Here is an 18,847-nt window from a genome sequence, read left to right as displayed (position 1 = left end):
CATATGATTTCACTCATATGTGGAATTTAGGAAACAAAACATATGAACATAGGAGAAGAACAGAAAAAGAAAAAAAGAGAGGAAGCAAACCATAAGAGACTCTTAACGATAGAAAACAAACTGGTGGGCGGGGGGATGGGTTAAATGGGTGATGGGTATTAAGAAGGGCACTTGTTCTGATGAGCCCTGGGTGTTGTATGTAAGTGATGAACGACTAAATTCTATGGATGAATCACTAAATTCTACTCCTGAAACCAGTATTATACTATATGTTAATTAACTAGAATTTAAATAAAAATTTGGAGGAAAAAGGAGAATGTATCTATTCAAAGAAATCTATACAATATAGAGAGCCTTTAGAAAGTGGACATTTGGATATATTACCATTGTGATGTGATTCTGTTGCTAAAAATCTAGTTATCCAAGTCAGACTCAGAAACATTTTCTAACCTAAATTTAAAATCTTCTAAACTCAGACTTAACTCATTATTAAATATGTAAAAATATTCTGATTTATAAAAACATTATTTACATCAAGGAAGACAGAAATTTAGAGCTGAAAATGGAATCATGATTTCATAAGGGTACTCATATGCACTTCTTCCATCAGAACCTACATATCTTGTTAGCTCTATCTTTTAAGGTATGACAGCCACTGAAACAAAGTATTACTATAAATTAAACTTAGAAGCCACACCTTCAAAATGTTAAGCCATAACCTTTAAAAAAAATAATAAATAATATTAATCGCATTGCTTTTTTGAGGAGCAAAAAACTTTTAGCATTAGTAAGTACAGCTTTAGAATTATTATTTATCATTATCTCATCCTTTCCAAATTCCTACTTTTGTGTGTTTCATAATATAGCAATAATAGTATGCATATAATTTATAAATAAACATACATACGTATTGAAGGTACATGCTCCAAAGTTTTTTACTGATGGGGCTAGTGTGCGATCAAAAAGTTTGAAGACTTCTATCCTTATGTGTTGAAATTCACCTCACAAAAGGATAGAGATTTCCAAAAAAATTTTAATTTGGCTATAAAGAGATGAGAGAAATGTAACTAGATTATAGGAACCTATAAATTAAGAATAAGTGCTAAAAACTGTAGCATTTCACAACTGCTATATACTCTTTAGGGATATTCAGATGAATTCCAACATACAACAAATCTGGTAATATGAAAAAGTTTTCTTTAGGCAACATGTAAAGCAGGCTTGAAAATAAAGGGCTTATTTTAGCTGGGGGTAGATGCTGCTTTGGGAAGGGCTTCCTTAATCTTAGTGAATAATAACAACTATTTAAACTTCTCAAATAAGAGGGGCGCCTGGGTGGCTCAGTCGTTAAGCGTCTGCCTTTGGCTCAGGTCATGATCCCAGGGTCCTGGGATTGAGTCCCACATCGGGCTCCCTGCTCCGCGGGAGGCCTGCTTCTCCCTCTCCCACTCCCCCTGCTTGTGCTCCCTCTCTCGCTATCTCTCTGTCAAATAAATAAATAAAATCTTTAAAAATAAATAAATAAATAAACTTCTCAAATAAGAAATAGAAACAAGAGGTATTCATGGTCTCTGGCTCTGAACAATCATATCTAAATTTTGGTTAATTTAGGAGAATAAGAAGCATAATATTTTTATATATAATTTATTTTTAAACTGTACACTTTTCAAATCAATGTACTTAGGTTATCCTTTATAAGTTACTATAAATATACTAAAGTATATTATAAAGTATATACGAAAGTATATTTATTCTTTTTGAACTAGGTTCCAAATACTAAATGAAAAAAGCTCATTCAGAGTTCATTTAAGGATACCCAAGTATACATAAAATGTGCACTTAATCCTTGCTAAGGACCTTGACAAGAGATATTTCAAATGTGTTTGCATTTCTGATCCTCCTAAGCATGTCATTCAGCAAATAATGATACGATTTAATTCCACAATTAGTAGGACTACAAGGCTATCACAGACTCAGACTTTGGGGATTATGTGAGAGAAAGATTACAGAGTCCATGGTGGTTGGTTAAAAAACGGTGTCCAAGAATGTACAGTTCAGAATTTTAAGGTAAGTTATAATCAGTTTTAAAGAAGACCTTCATTAAAAATATCTTGGGATGCTACACAAACCCATTATCTCTGGACACTTTTTATAAATTAACTGTCTTCATGACATACTAAAAAAGTAACAAAGTTTATCTGGAAAAGAGAAATTATAATCTAATCTATAGAATAGAGAATGCTATTATCTTAACTACTAAAAGAAAAATTGGAAAACAATATACGCAAGGATATATGTCCTAAAAACCTGCCTTTCTCTTTCCAACATTTATTCAGTGCCCAGGTAGTAAACTAAGTGCTATTGATTGAAAAACAACTAAGACAGGGATCCTCAAAAGTCTACGAAGGGAAACAGGTGAGTTAACAGGCAAACGAGGATGTGTCATATGCGCTATAATAAATACTACTGAGGACTTAACAGAGAGGGGAGAAATTTATTCTCCTCAGGGGAAATGAGGAAGGCTTTATAATAAAATGACATTCCAGGGCGCCTGAGTGGCTCAGATGGTTAAGCATCTGCCTTTGGTTCAGGTCATGATCCCAGAGTCCTGGGATCGAGTCCCACATTGGGCTCTCTGCTCCTTGGGAGCCTGCTTCTCCCTCTCTCTCTCTCTCTCTGTCTCTCATGAATTAATAAATAAAATCTTTAAATAAATAAATAATAAATAAATAAATAAATAAAATGACATTCCAGCTGAGTCATGTAGAGGGATCAAAAACCCAAGATCCCAGGTAAAGAAAGAGAATAAATAAACGCTCATGGTTGTGGGAGGACTAGTGGAGCCTAGAAGACTATATGAAATTTACTGTAGCTGAAATAAGTCACACAGGGTTAAGTTTAGTAGTTTAGGGCTAAGAGGTAGAAAAAAAGTCAGATTGGGAAGAAACAAGTATATCAAGCAAATAATTTGGATTTTAAGCTGTGGAGCCAGCAAAAATCCTTAAGCCGTGTAATCAGACTTGTATTGTGTAAGTTATTTCTGGCAACAGTATGAAATACTAAACCAGTCCAGAGAGTCTCCTATAATAATCCAAGCAAGAAATAATGAGGGTCTAGTTTACAACGTCTTTGCTTTCAGATGTTCAGTAGTATAGATGATAGAGAAAAAGATATGAAATTTAAGAGAGATTTCTGAGGGAGAACTGAAAGGACTTTTAACTCCAGTTTTCTAAAATGAGAGATAAGGAAGATATCATCTTTATCTGAGAATGACTTGTTGAAATGAATTTGGAAGAAGAGATAATATATTCACTTTTTGAAGGTCTTAAGTACGAGGTACCTAAACATGCCTAGTTTACACCTAAAAATCAGTTGGAGATATGAATATCAAGAAGGGTCAGGCCCAATGATACATTTGAGAATCAACTGCATATTGACGTAGCTGAAGTTATAAAAATAGATGAGATCACTTTTAAAAAGCCAGGAGGAAGAAAAAATGAAAACCAGATGCCTAGGAGAATATCAGTAGAGAAAGCAAGAGCAGAGGAAACCAAGGAACATCACATAATAATAGAACACCATAAAAGGAACAGAGGCCTGAAAGCAAAGAGAAAAGATAATATCAAAAGTATATGATAATCCACAATGTCAAAAGTTCTAGAAAGGATGACCAAAATTAAACTATTGGATTTGGTAATTAAGAGGTCAATAATGACCTTATAATTGGAGCAATGACATTAGTGATGTGAGGGAAAAGAGAGTAACTATACAATGAGGTAGAAAACAAATGAGTCGAAGAACGACAAGGGAATGTAAACCACTCTTAAATAGTTTAAAATAGTTTTACCCATCACGGAGGGAAAGCTCTGTTCTTTAGCAGCACCTGTGTCAACAGTACATTGCTCCAGCAGCTGAGTTTCCAACTCCCTGAAATTAAAAAAAAGTAGTTACTGGAACTAAAATATTGTACTTGATATCCTTCTCTTAATACTTTTACTACATAATAGGTTATAATGCTTTAAACTAAAGTGGTTTTATCCTGGGGCGCCTGGGTGGCTCAGTCGTTAAGCGTCTGCCTTTGGCTCAGGTCATGATCCCAGGGTCCTGGGATCGAGCCCCACATCGGGCTCCCTGCTCGGCAGGAAGCCTGCTTCTCCCTCTCCCACTCCCCCTGCCTGTGTTCCCTCTCTCGCTGTGTCTCTGTCAAAAAAATAAATAAAATCTTAAAAAAAAAAAAAAGGTGGTTTTATCCTTAAAAGATGAATACATCTTTATATAGAAAGAAGGGTAATAGAAAATGGACTAAATAACATTAAATGTCCATATTACCCTTTATTGATCACTGTCAAATAATTAACATGTTTTTGTGGTACAGGTGGAGCAAATGTGCTAAATCCCAAGACACTTACTTGTGAAGAGCTTTTCCTCCTAGGGGGAGCGCTCCCCAACAATTTAGTACTGGGATTCCTTCATATATCTATAGGGTAGTTAAGGGTACAACTATTTTAGGAGATAAAACATGGCTTCCTTGATACTTTCCTCACCTTCTGCAGTATTAAGTCAACTTTGGTAACAAAGTCTTCATATTTTTAAAAGAGTTACAGAAAAACCAGTCTTTTTTCATATTCTTCTTCAAAGAAAAAGGTTAAACACACACATACACACACACACACAAACACACACACACACAGAATTCGTTAGTTACAACTAGGGTGTCTAATAAAGTAGCTACTTGAAATGTGGCCAGTCTGAATTGAGATGTGCTATAAGAACAAACTTGATACCAAATTTAGAGGACTTAATACACACATACAAAAAACCCTATAAAATATCTCATAATTTTTATATAGTTTCTATGTTGAAATGATAATATTTTGAATATATTGGGTTAAATAAAATATAGTAACTTCATCTTTCACTTGTACTTTTAAAAATGTAGCTCTTAGAAAAATTTTAAATTACATATATGTCTCACATTGTATTCCTATTAGAGCTGAGAGGAGTGGACAATACTATACTGTGGATGTTACCTTATTTTCCATATTGTTTTTGCTGATGTATATAAGTACAATATTTATAAAAAAAGGAAAGAGTATATTGGTAAGAACATTGGCTTTGGAAACAAACATGAGTTATACATCTTGGCTATGTGCTTATATGACCTTGGGTATATATGACCTTGGGTAGATAACCATCTACCCCAACTTTCAGTCTTCTGATTTATATAACAAGGAGAATAATACCTATGTTGTAGGATTGTTATGAAGTTTTTGGGTTTTTTTTAAGATTTATTTATTTGAAGGGGGGAGGGGAAGAGGGAGAGAAAGTCTTTTTTTTTTTTTTTTAAAGATTTTATTTATTTATTTGACAGAGAGAGAGAGAGGGAACACAAGCAGGGGGAACAGCAGAGGGAGAGGGAGAAGCAGGCTTCCCGCAGAGCAAGGAGCCTGATGCGGAGCTCGATCCCAGGACCCCGGGATCATGACTTGAGCCGAAGGCAGACGCTTAACCGACTGAGCCACCCAGGCGCCCCGGGAGAGAGAGTCTTAAGTGGACTCTGAGCACAGAGCCCAAGGCGGGGCTCAATCTCACAACCCTGAGATCACAACCTGAGCCGAAACTAAGAGTCAGATGCTCAGCTGACTGCGCCACCCAGGCACCCCACTGTTAGGAGATTTAAACACAAAATACTTCATATATATTTTTAAAAGATTTTATTTATTTATTTAGTGGGGGGGGAGCGCACAAGCAGGGGGAGTGGGAGAGGGAGAAGCAGGCTCTCTGCCAAGCAGGGAGCCCGACGTGGGGTCCGATCACAGGACCCTGGGAGACCCAAGCCGAAGGCAGACACCCAACCGACTGAGCCACCCAGGCGCCCCAGAAAATACTTTATATTTTAAAAACTATTACCTAATTTAGTTCTTTAGGAGCTAATGATTCTTGATTTCACTCCCCCAAGTATTTCTTCTAATAAATACATATGTAGATCTCAAAACTTCCTAAGAGTCATGCACTTACATACTTCAACGTCCTTTTCAATGGAACAATATCCACTGTTAACAATTCTTTTTTTTTTTTTAAGATTTTATTTATTTATTTGACAGAGAGAGAGAGAGAGAGAGAGCATAAGCAGGGGGAGCAGGAGAGAAGGAGGCTCCCCACTGAGCAGGGAGCCCGATGCGGGACTCCATGACTGAGCTGAAGGCAGACACTTAACCATCTGAGCCACCCAGGCACCCTCACTATTAACATTTCTAAGAGCCTTTACCTATACTCAGCTTACATGCTTCTAATGACAAGGAATGCACCAGTGTATAGTCACTAATTCCATTTTGGGATAGCTTGAATTACTAGGAAGTTCTTCCCAGTGGTGAATGATATAAAACTAGAGCACTGTTAAGCAAGTTATTACATGCCAGGTCATATGCTAAATACTTAACATACATTGTCTCACTCAAGTCACACAATATCCCCTCCATGAGGTGGAATTATTATAATTCCCATTACACAGATGAGAGAACTGAGGCCCAAAGAGATTACTTGATTAACATCATACAACTAGTAAGAAGCATTGCCAAGAATTACCACTTATGTGTGTATTTGATTCCAAAACCAAAATCATAAACCCTATACCCTACTGTGCCTCCAATGATAGCCTCTGGAAATAGAGAGAAAAAGAAAAAAATGTACTTACTTTTCCACAGCAAGCCCTTCAGCTATTTGAAAGCAGATTTCGTGTTTTAATTTTTCTTGATTTAACTTTCTCATTTCAGTTTCTCCAATTACTCTTTGTATGATCTTTTCTTAGAACTTGACTAAGGTAGTCAAGTACTATGACACATCCTAATTAGCTAATGTTCCTCTTAAAAATTGAACATAATATTCATGAGGTCTGACCTCTGAAGTACATACCAGGACCAAGTCACAATGGTAATTTCTATAAAATTTAAGTCTCACAATCCTGTGAATTTTTTCCACATGGGAATTTATACTTGTATATGGTAACCCCAAATAGTTTCATTCCATGAAAACCACTTATAATAAGCCTAATTATGTTAAAGTAGGGTAAAAACTGAAAAATCAGCTGCTTGACAAAAAAAGATACAGGTAACACCAGGCTCTCCCTATATCCGCAATCCAGGACCATAGCAGAGTTTATCCCAAGTGTCAGAAGAGCCATTAGATGACTTGGAGCAAGCAGGACAGATGGAACCTAGAAAAGAATAAAACCAAAGTAACAATAACAACAACAAAACCAGTAATTGAAGGTGTTTCCCATATATTTCAAATATACTTGAAAAAATTCACAGTAACATTATATTTATGATACCTTTCAACCATTTTATGGTGCCAAGAACTAGTTTGTTGATTTATTTGAATTTACACAATCATGGAAATATACAATAAATAAAAACACTCTTTAAATTCTCTAAGTTATTTTATTCCAAAATGACAATTACGAAACTTTTTTTTTTAATTTTTGTTCTCTCTCTCTTTTTTAAAAGATTTTATTTATTTGAAAGAGAAAGAGCACAAGCAAGTGGAGCAGCAGGCCGAAGGAGACAGAGAAGCAGGCTTCCCGCGGAGCAGGGAGCCCGATGCGGGGCTCGACCCCAGGACCCTGGGACCATGACCTGAGCCGAAGACAGACGCTTAACCGACTGAGCCACCCAGGCGCCCCTGTTCTCTCTCTTTTGGAGGGAAAAATGAAAGGGATAAAAGAAGAGGTACAGAAACATAAATTCGAAAAAAGATGCTTAAATTTAAAAAAATAGATGTCTTTGCCATCAAAATGAAAATTAAGAAAAAGATTCTTGATTGTCTTTATTTGCAAAGTTTGTAATATGAACTCTATTTTTAAAACATAATATAGCAGTTAAAATTAAATTGAAGAGCTATAAAAATCCTTAACTCTGTGTGACATTTTCAGCGAGAATTTGCCAGATCTGGTGATACCCCAAATATCAGATAAATATTCAATCAAAATATGAAAGTCCTTATAAACAAATGCTAAAATATAATGGCCATATTTCCCTTACCTAAAGGTTGTGTCAGAGGGCAGGGCGGGGGATAGTTCTAAGTAAAGACATTGAAAAAGGCATGGAGGTGGCACCTGGGTGGCTCAGTCAGTTAAATGTCTGACTTCAGCTCAGGTTATGATCTCAGAGTCCTGGATCAAGCCCCACAATGGGACTCCCCACTCGGCGGGGAGTCTTCTTGTCCCTCTGCCCCTCCCCTTGCTCATGCTCGCTCTCTCTTTCAAATAAATAAATAAAATCTTAAAAATAAATAAATAAATAAAGCCTAAAATGAAAGAACTGAAGAATTTAGAACAGTCAGCATAACTAAACAACAGAAACTAGAAAGACCTGAGGAAAAAAACACATTATAAACACCACAGCAAAGAATATACCTTTTAATTCTAAAAAAGTCCTCAAACAAAAAAAAACCTATGTTAAAACAAATAAATAACAGAAATATCAATAAGAAATTGTCAGTTACCTAAGTATTGGATGAAAGGCTGATTACACATGAAATAATCATACAAAGAAAAGAAAATAAATGGTCAATTTATTTTTTTTTATTTTTTTTTATTTTTATTTTTTTTAAAGATTTTATTTATTTATTTGAGAGAGAGAGAATGAGAGACAGAGAGCATGAGAGGGAGGAGGGTCAGAGGGAGAAGCAGACTCCCTGCTGAGCAGGGAGCCCGATGCGGGACTCGATCCAGGGACTCCAGGATCATGACCTGAGCCGAAGGCAGTCGCTTAACCAACTGAGCCACCCAGGCGCCCAATAAATGGTCAATTTAAAATCGCTTGAGTTTAATCTCACCTGGTTTCTCAAATGCACGTGTAAAATATATATAATGAAGGAAATTAAACAAGGACCTTTTAGTTTAAGTTTTAGTACCTACAAAAAACAACAACATAAAAAACAGGTACCTCAAAATATTTGAAAAGAACCCGAGTGAGTGTCTCTCTGAAGTGGGAAGGACATAGTACCGACTCGATAACCACAACTCGGCGGTCTCTAGGATTCACCAACAGATGCCTGGAAAGTGATAGTTTTTACTTATGAAAGTAAATAAAAGTTGGTATTCATTTTGGCACATAATGCAATTTTGTTAAGAAAAGAGAAACTATACTATCTTAGCTCAAGATGTTTTATGACAAAAAGACATATTTATTTTATTACCCTGGAAACGTAACATTCCTGAACTCTAATTATTAAGTGCTAGTTACTGTGTCAGTATCTTTACATCTGTTACTTCATTTATCTCAGTAAACAAAAGCTACAGCCTAGTATGAATACACACTTGAGTCATTAAAAAGATTTTTTCTTTTTTTAGGTTACAAAAGTAATATATGCTCACAAAATTCCAAATATAACAGAAGTTTATAACTTGGAAAGTACAAATACCTTACACTTCTACTAGCCAGAAACTATCATTTATAGCAGTTTGTATATTGTCATTATGGTCCATGCATATGAATGTATTTTAATAGAAGTGTTTATTCCACAGATGTTCTGAAACTTGCTTTTTTCAATTATCAATATATCTAAGACACCTTTTGTATGACTACATATAGATACAGAACTCTTTTTTTAATGGCTGTAAAGTGTTTCACTATATGGATATATAATAATTTAATTATCCAACCCCCTTTATTAATGAACATTTAATTTGTTTTCAGCATTTCCTTATGCTTGCCAGTTATCTAGTCTTCAAATACATTTTGGAAAAGGTTGAAAATAAGCAAGTAAAAATGCAGTGGAGGTCAACTTTTTTTTTTGCATCAGATGTAACACAACCAAATATTACTATGACCGGCATTAGGAAAATCTAATCACAAAAGCTGGGGGTAAAAAACAAACACAACTGCATCTTACCTGAAATACAGTATGTGGATGAATTCCTTCAGGTAGGAATACAATTCTTCTGTATTGATATTATATTGAACAACTTTGATAGGCTATAAAAAAATTAAAATAATTTATTAATTTATAATAACAAAATAATCTCAAATTAAAACATGCTTATTTATTGTACTAATGCATTTTCTGATAATAAATCACAACTAATTTTTATTGGGAATAAATGCAAACATTAAACATAAATAAATCACTTAAATTAGGAATCTTTAAGAATGGGCCTAAGATAACAGAACTTTTTGCTTTGTGGGGATAAAAGTATGTGTCCACAAGTAGAAAGCTATGCTCATTTGCATTTTTCCTCCATCTGGACTTACCATTTTGGCAGGACTGATCAAAATCACTGATTAAAAAGTATCAAAAGCTTCCTCAAACACTCCAGAGTTGGTCCAGTCCCTGTAAGTCACACCCAAAGCAATAACACTTTCCCTTTTGTAAGATCACCCCACTTAATTACTTGTGAAATGTCTACCTTCCCATTAGACTACATACTCTAAGGTGCAAGAACTGTTCCTAGTTTGCTTATGATATATCCTCCTTCAACTGACACAGTACCAGGCACCAAGTACATGCTCACAAATGTGTGGTGAAAAACAGCACTAAACAGTATATGCAAACACTACCAGCCCATGAGTGCTAAGTCAACACCAATAGAGAACAAGGGCTTTACTTATGATCCTCAGAAAGCTGTAAGTACTCTGATGCATCACTGGCAGACCTCTCTTCATTTACTTTTAGTGGAAAGACCATTAGCTCAGCTGATTTCATGATTTTATGTAGCTTAAAGAAGGTTCCAAACCATGTACGGCTGATTATAGATTAATCTTCAAATACATATTTGTCTTTTCAAGATGAATATAAAAGCTAAAAGCACTAAGAAAAATATCAATGAGAATGTTAAAGTTCTAAGTCCAGTCAGGAATCTATCTAGAAATTTATCAAGTATCACATTAACCTCAATTATTATAAAGCAAAAGAACATGAAAAGTGAATAGACAGGAACTTCCATCACATTTTGAATACACACCACAAGTACCTACTATATTTCTAGCTTATGCAAGGATTTGCGGGGAAAAAAAATTGTATATACCTATCTTTTGTTCGTTCATTCATTCATTCATTCATATAGGCTCCCTGACCAGCATGCATGCATTCATTCATTCATTCATTCATTCATATAGGCTCCCTGACCAGCACTGAGCCCAACATGGGGCTTGAACTCACGACCCTAAAATCAAGACCTGAGTTGAGATCAAGAGTCAGCCACTCAACCAACTGAGCCACCCAGGTGCCCCCCCAAAATTTTTATTTTTTTAAGTTTTTATTTAAGTAATCTCTAAACCCAACGTGGGGCTCGAACTCACAACCCTGAGATCAAAAGTTGCAATGTTCTTCTGACTGTGCCAGCCAGGCACCCCTGGAAAATTTTGAAATCAATAAAGTGATTCCCTAATCAAGCATAAATTAAAAAGATTTGTGAATCAATGTATTTCTTGTAGATCTTAAAGATGTATCCCATTACCAAATATAAACTGATGTACTAATCTATTTTGTTACAATATGTACTTTTATAAAACCAAATACCATATTTCCATTGCTAAATAAGGGAATAGTATCTACATAATGTGAAATTTGTATTAGTTCATGTTAGACAAGAGGAGCTGAAATGATAGCAGAGTTATAACTTTCATCAAGAAAAAGAAAGTTGGGGCGCCTGGGTGGCTCAGTCAGTTAAGCGGCTGCCTTCGGCTCAAGTCATGATCCCAGCGTCCTGGGATGGAGCCCCGCATCGGGCATCATGCTCAGCGGGGGAGCCTGCTTCTCCCTCTCCCTCTGCCTGCCTGTCTGACTACTTGTGATCTCTCTCTCTCTCTCTGTCAAATAAATAAATAAAATCTTTTTTTTTTTTAAAGATTTTATTTATTTATTCATGAGAGACAGGGGGAGAGAGAGAGAGAGAGAGAGAGGCAGAGGCAGAGGGAGAAGCAGGCTCCCTGCCGAGCAGGGAGCCCGATGCGGGACTCTATCCCAGTACCCTGGGATCATGACCTGAGCCAAAAGCAGACGCTTAACCATCTGAGCCACCCAGGCGCCCTAAATAAAATCTTTGAAAAAAAAAAAAAAAGTCATCAGCTCAGTGGCCACACACATAGGCATCCTTTAAGATCTATTTTTCAAAAGCTTAAATGAGGGGCCCTGGATGGATCAGTCCATTAACGGTCTGCTTTGGCTCAGGTCATGATCCCAGGGTCCTGGGATAGAGCCCTGTGCAGGGCTCCCTGCTCAGCGGGGAGGCTGCCCCTCCCTCTGCCCCTCCCCCTGCTTATGCACAGGAGCGCAAGCGTGCGCCCGCCCTCTCTCTCTCTCTCTCTCTCTCTCTCTCTCACACACACACACACACACACACACACACGCGCGCGCGCGCTCTTTCTCAAATAAATAAAATCTTCAAAAGCTTAAATGATCTTCTGTAGCAGGGGCTCCCTTCCCAAAGCAGACCCTTTCATGACTCTTCATTGGGCTGCATTTCCTCTTGGTTCCACCTTAACAATAGCCCCACTGGCTCAGAACTGACTTCCATCTGCACTGGCTCAGCACCCACTGACCAACATTTTCAATCCATTATTCCATTTTATTTTTAATATCCCCGAGAGAGCCTCCAGGCACTCTCAGTTGCAAGCCAAAGCTATTCTAATTTTTTTCCTGAGGAATCAGTTATTACTTTTGCTAGTGCTGTAATTACAAAATTATGTGGGTTTTATAAGGTCTGCCCCACCATAAGCCTACTTTTATTTGTGATGGAAAGGTTTTTCAGGAATGCAAATATTAAGTTATGGCAGAAGCATCTGTATTTGATTTTAACACGTGAATTTTATGGCATGCAAAATTATTCTTCCTATTGCTCTACAATTCCTGGTTGGTCAAATTAGCTTTGGTAGGAAACTTAAAATGAAATAAAGATTTAAAATTTTTTTCTTGGAATACAGTCATAAGTTACATATTTAGCATTGTTCTAATCAATCTTACTTGAAGTCACATTAAAAAATATTTTATAGTACAGCACTTGTTTTACTAAATTGTTAAAAAAGTCAATACCTTAGGCAGCCCAGCTTTTTTAATCACACTAGGAATTATGCATCTTGGACCAGTTTCTCCAGCAAATCCACACCTGAAAATAAACAGAAAATTGAAACATTCAACTTATTGTAACATTCTATGTATTTGTCACAGAAACAAGTTTTTCTGCATTTGTTTCAAAGCAGTGGTCACAAAAACACATGGAAACATCTCTGATGTATTAAAAGGGACAAAGAAACTAAGAAAAAATTAATGCCATCTATATTCATAATTGTGTATTACAGCTAAAAAATTGTTTCAAATTAGTGATATCGAAATGAAACAGTATCCTATTTTAGACCAGTATGTACTTTTTACAGTTTTTTTTTTAATTTTTTTATTGTTATGTTAATCCCCATACATTACATCATTAGTTTTAGATATAGTGTTCCATGATTCATTGTTTGTGCATAACACCCAGTGCTCCATGCAGAACGTGCCCTCCTCAATACCCATCACCAGGCTAACCCATCCTCCCAACCCCCTCCCCTCTAGAACCCTCAGTTTGTTTTCCAGAGTCCATCGTCTCTCATGGTTCTTCTTTTTTTTTTTTTTTTAAAGATTTTATGTATTTATTCATGAGTGAGAGAGAGAGAGCACACAAGCAGGGGGAGCGGCAGGCAGAGGGAGAAGGCGGCTCCCTGTTGAGCAAGGAGCCCAATGCGGGACTCGATCTCAGGACCCTGGGATCATGACCTGAGCTGAAGGCAGATGCTTACCTGACTGAGCCACCCAGGTGTTTCTCAGTTTTAAATTATAGCTGAATTTTAGGCAACACATCTCTACAACCCTGGATTATCTGACTACATTATATGACTTCACTTACATAATTCATGAGTTACTCATAATTTCATCACTCTAATATTAATTTCCATATTTATGTGTTTCCTTTTGGTCTTTTTTTTACACTATGTGTATTTGACATAATCAGGATGTTCAAATGTCATGAACTTCATATAATAAGCTTCTGCCCAAAATGGTCTTGTTATTTTAAAAACCTCATAATATTTCATCCTTAAAAAAATGGTTCACCTGGGACGCCCGGGTGGCTCAGCCGTTAAGCGTCTGCCTTCGGCTCAGGTCATGATCCCAGGGTCCTGGGATCGAGCCCCGCATCTGGCTCCCCCTGCAGGAAGCCTGCTTCTCCCTCTCCCACTCCCTCTGCTTGTGTTCCCTCTCTCACTGTGTCTGTCAAATAAATAAAATCTCAAAAAAAAAAAAAGATTCTCCCAAGTATTTAGGTATTTGCATGTATGTTTCATGTTAGTAAAACAAAACCTTTCTAAAAATTCTGCTAAAAATGATCACCATGTAAGTTTAGTCTTAACATGATCTCTTCTTATCCCGCCTAGTTTCCAGTACTGCTCTCCTATTCCCAAATAGCTCCTTCCATCTTCTACTAGTTACATCTCCATGTTTATTTGCACCAATGCTCCTCAAATACCCCAGGATGCAGCCCACTGGTTGACTTCAATTCCTTTCTTTTCCTTCATAAATTCATCTTATTACCCTCCTCTTGATTTGTCAATAATCATCTTCCTGTATAGTAACTTTCTGCTTCTCATTTCCTCATAGCCAGACTAATTATCTTTGGGTGTCAGCCTCAAGGTATTTATTATGCTATTAAAATAAACATTTAAAATAAGAAAACATAAATAAGGGAGGATCTTGCATAGAACAGTAAGAGAATGTCATGGACCAAGAATGTCATGGACCAAACAGATAAACCTGTGTTTAATCCAATTCTGGAGCACCTGAGGTCCAATACTTAAATAGGCGGTTTTGACAACTTATTCAACAAATAATTATTAAATACCTACTATATACTAGGCAGTGTTCAGATATATATAAAGATTTTCAGATATTTCTATTTCAAATATCTATACAAGAGGCAATTCTGTTATCGTACTCTTGAGCCCAGTACAAGGGCTCACAACCCCAAGTCCAAGGACCACTGTGATCGTCCGCTAACCTCTGAAACCGTGGGCAAATATTTTAAGGTTTGTGTATCTGTGGCTCGCTTTCGGTCGTCAAACGGATCTATGCCATCCAAAAGACTGAAAGCCACTAGTGTTTACAAGCTGCCTTTTAAAACATCTCAAATTTCCTAATTTAAGAGTTCGGGGCCGGGCACAACAAAGGATCTCGTCTTACCTACAGGGCTTCACCTCTTTGTTTATGTGTTCCGTCTCTCTAATTGGACTTCCTACTCTTGTGGAGCAATGGCCCTGTCTTATATTTGAATCTCCGGTACCAACAGACGCTCCATTCAATAAATGTTTACGTTACAGTTCGGTTGCTACCCTCCTAAGCAGGTAAGCCCAGGATAAGGTCTAAGCCATCGCTGTCATCCCCTGCATGGATCACACCAAAGGGTCCGTTCAATCTGGGGTGACAACCCGGGGCGGCGGCGAAAACCATTCTCCCGAAGCCTCCTGGGCCTCTCCAGGAGTCAGAACCGGATCCTCGGGACTCGTATAACCCATGTTGAAAATAAATAATAAGGGCCGTAATTTGCGGAGGTGCTGGAGGAAAAAATGGAAATATGGCAAACTGCCCCGTGAGCCTGGGAAGAGGACCGGGGCCGGGCCTCGACCACCCGCCCTCCCCTCAGGACGACCGCAGTCAGCGCCGTCGCCACTCACTTGGTAAAAGCCTCTCCTAGGTCTATCACGACTGCCGTTTTCTCCCCGCCGCTCCCTAGGCCTTCATACAGCGGCATGGTAGTAAAGACCACCGCAAGAACGAGAGCCCCGAGGCAGGCCCCACAAGTTTCTGCTCTCAGTGGGGCGGAGCCGGGGCGACGGCGCGTGGGCGTGGCGACGGCGGGGGCTTCGAGTGGCCGCGGCGCGCCGGGCCCGGGCTGTTCCGGGCTGTGCCTCACTCCACGTCGGATTCAAACCCTTGCAGGCGTCTCCGTCTCCGGTACTAAGGAAGAAGAGACACGGGCGGCCGCGGATCAGGGTGCGGGGGGATAAAGGGCAGAAGCGATCAGGCGCGCTGAGCGCCCCGAGTGGGGCGGAGACAACCGGGTCCTTCCCGCTGGCCACGCCCTCACATAGCGCCGGGGGCGGAGGCTTCCACTGCAGGGTAGCTGATAGTTTCTGGTCTTCAGGTGGAGGCCAGTGAACACAGATAAAAGCCTCAAAACGGATTTGTGTAGTCTTGGGGCGAAATTTGTTGTGCCAGGTGTTTTGCCTATCGTTTATGCTTCACAGGAAATACTGACAATAAGTGTTATTTTCTTACCTGTGCGAACTGAAACTCGGGAGAGTTTAAATAACTTTTTGGTGGTCATTCCAGTGAAAGTTTTAATTTTAATCCAAAGAAAGCAGTGAAAGTGGCATCTGCGAATCTATGGAGGAACAGATGGGGTGGGTTAAGGAAGGAACAGTGATCCAGGGGTTTCTGTTTACTCTAAAACTGAGAACCTGTGTAATCCGAGAAAAGTTAGTAAATCTTTCTGTGCCAGTATGGGCACACAATCGGGATTATATAACATGGACTGTTTACCAGTGTATCATGTCACTGCTCTACTTTTCTTCTGCTGAAGTTGCCCATGGATACGGGAGTTTGTGGGGTAAGTTGCTGCCTTGTCTCTATAGGAAGAGGAATGACCTGTTCATCCCCAGTATGTCTTCCTTACTTGTGTGGATAAGGTCTTTCCGTAATAAGAGTTAAGGATGTACAATGCAAGAGGTTAGAGAATGTAATTCACTGTAGAATTTATTGATCAGTGATCTTCCTGAAAGCAATTTGCCAGAAGTAAGAGGATGAAGTTGGAATTGTGATAAGGAACGAAGATTTAAAAAGAGTGGAAAAGGATGAAGCATTTTGCTTCACAGGGTTAGAGTGAATAGGGCCCTTCACTCAGGTTCCAGTTCTGTTTCTTCTGCCACCTTCTGTCAAGTTTCTAATACTTCTGCTTATCCATTTTCTGTAAACTTCACTGCTACTTCACAAGGTATTTGTGAGGATCAATTGAAATTATATTTATGAAACAATTCTGAAACTAGGAAGTTTTATCACCCATCCTGTGTTTTCCATGAGTGTTCACCAACTGTCTTAATTTCCTAGAGATGCCATAACAGAGTACTATAAACTGGGTGGCTTAAAACAGAAGAAATTTATTCTCACAGTTCTGGAAGCTGGAAGTCCTGGATTAAGACCATGGCAAAGTCATGCTCTCTCTGAAAGTTCTTGGAGAGGATCCTTCCTTGCCTCTTGCTAGCTTCTGGTGGTTGCCAACAGTCCTTGGTGTTCCTTGGTTCCTAGGTGTATCACAGCAATCTCTGTCTCTGTGGCCATCTGGCCTTCTTCCCTGCATTTCTGTGTCTTCACGTAACGGGCTCTTCCCCGTGTTTTCATATCATTTTCCTTCTGTGCATCTCTCTGTGTCCAAATTTCCCTCTTATAGGAATACCAGTCATTGGATTAAGGCCCTAATCCTAACCCAATTTAACTTGGTTATATCTGCAAAGACCCTAATTCCAAATAAGGTTTCCAGTTGACAAGAATTTTGGGGGGGATACTATTCAGCCCAGCACACCAGCTAAATGTTAGTGTTCTCCATGGTTCTGCCCTTACACCTCTTCTTACTGTATACCGTTTTCCTTTGACAATGTCCGCCACTCCCATACAGACAGCTAGACTCATGTTTGTTGAGTTCTATTTGCTAGCTCTTGGCCCTCACAATAACTTTACGTGTTAAGTATTATTATCTCCATTTTACAAATGAGGATATTAAGGACAAGAGAGGTTAAATAATGTGCCCAAGGCCTCTCAGCTGGAGTGGCAGAGCAGGAATTCAAACTCAGTCTGACTCCAGAGCCAAAACTACACTGCATAATTATAAAGTAGTTATACATTAATTCAAATAATTATAATTTATCATAGAATTTTGAAATCTTAGTATATGAAGTAACCTAAGAAGTTTTCAAATCTAAAGTCCAACCTAATACAAGACTTTCCTGTCCATCTGTGATGAGAGTTTTCTCCCCAGATGTTTCCATTGATGAACAGAGGGCTCATAACTAGTTGGGATTTACAAGGTACTGAACATGCATTTGGAAATACAACTAGGGGTTTAAAAAAGAGCAAAATGCTATTAGGATAATCATTTTAAAGAAACCAACTCGGGGTGCCTGGGTGGAGCAGTCGGTTAAGCATTCGACTCTTGGTTTCATCTCAGGTCCTGATCTCAGGATCTTGAGATCAAGCCCTGCCTCAGGCTCCGTGCTCAGCATGGAGTCGGCTTAAGACTCCCTCTCCTTCTGCCCCACCTCTAAAATAAAAATAAATGAATAAGTCTTTAAAAATAAAGAAAGAAGCTGAACTTTTCCAGCAGCTTGGTATAATGGACCAGAGTCAAGTCCTAGCTCTGTTAGCTGACTGACCTCGGGAAACTCCATTAACCTCTGGTCCTCAGTTTCCTCATTTGTAAAATGAGGAAGATGTACAAGCAATAATAATCAAAACTAGGTTGAACTGGGATCTGTATCCCTTGAGCCCACACTCCATAGTCTCCCCTGCTCTCCCAGCTTCTTTTTCCTAAGCCCAGCATTCCTATTCTTCTGACCGTTCCTCATTTTTGTAGTTTTCAGGCCACTTATGAGCCCATTTACCCACTTCTGGAATTTTCCTATTTTGTTAATGTGCCCCATAAATTATACAACACCCAAGATATGTCTGAAGAGTTCATAGCATAACAGAGCTCAACTGTCTTTCTCCAACTGCTGTGCTTTATTAATTTGTAACAGTGGGTTTCTGTGTTTTATTTCCAGTCATGCCATAC

At 38.4% G+C, this 18,847-nt stretch overlaps 2 protein-coding genes across 2 annotated transcripts in view; one reads left to right on the top strand and one right to left on the bottom strand.

Moving 5' to 3' along the window:
* Positions 1–15,876, bottom strand: part of ACTR10 (actin related protein 10) — a 28,322-nt gene extending 12,446 nt beyond the window's left edge. Inside the window, exons 1-7 of the mRNA XM_032405195.1 lie at positions 15,699–15,876; positions 13,033–13,105; positions 9,895–9,977; positions 8,946–9,054; positions 7,106–7,213; positions 4,410–4,477; positions 3,848–3,927 (exon numbers count right to left, since the gene is read on the bottom strand). Of these exons, the coding sequence (XP_032261086.1) occupies positions 3,848–3,927; positions 4,410–4,477; positions 7,106–7,213; positions 8,946–9,054; positions 9,895–9,977; positions 13,033–13,105; positions 15,699–15,775 (598 nt within the window). The 5' untranslated portion in view covers positions 15,776–15,876. The remainder of the gene's footprint in view (positions 1–3,847; positions 3,928–4,409; positions 4,478–7,105; positions 7,214–8,945; positions 9,055–9,894; positions 9,978–13,032; positions 13,106–15,698) is intronic.
* A 258-nt stretch (positions 15,877–16,134) lies between these two features.
* ARMH4 (armadillo like helical domain containing 4) overlaps positions 16,135–18,847 on the top strand; it is a 156,479-nt gene continuing 153,766 nt past the window's right edge. The window contains exon 1 of the mRNA XM_032405194.1: positions 16,135–16,633. Within this exon, the coding sequence (XP_032261085.1) occupies positions 16,613–16,633 (21 nt within the window). The 5' untranslated portion in view covers positions 16,135–16,612. The remainder of the gene's footprint in view (positions 16,634–18,847) is intronic.

The sequence above is a fragment of the Phoca vitulina genome, unplaced genomic scaffold, assembly GCF_004348235.1.
Source record: "Phoca vitulina isolate PV1807 unplaced genomic scaffold, GSC_HSeal_1.0 scaffold7, whole genome shotgun sequence".
NCBI lineage: Eukaryota > Metazoa > Chordata > Mammalia > Carnivora > Phocidae > Phoca > Phoca vitulina.
Note: the sequence above shows the minus strand (reverse complement) of the source record. Positions and strands in the feature narration are given on the sequence as shown.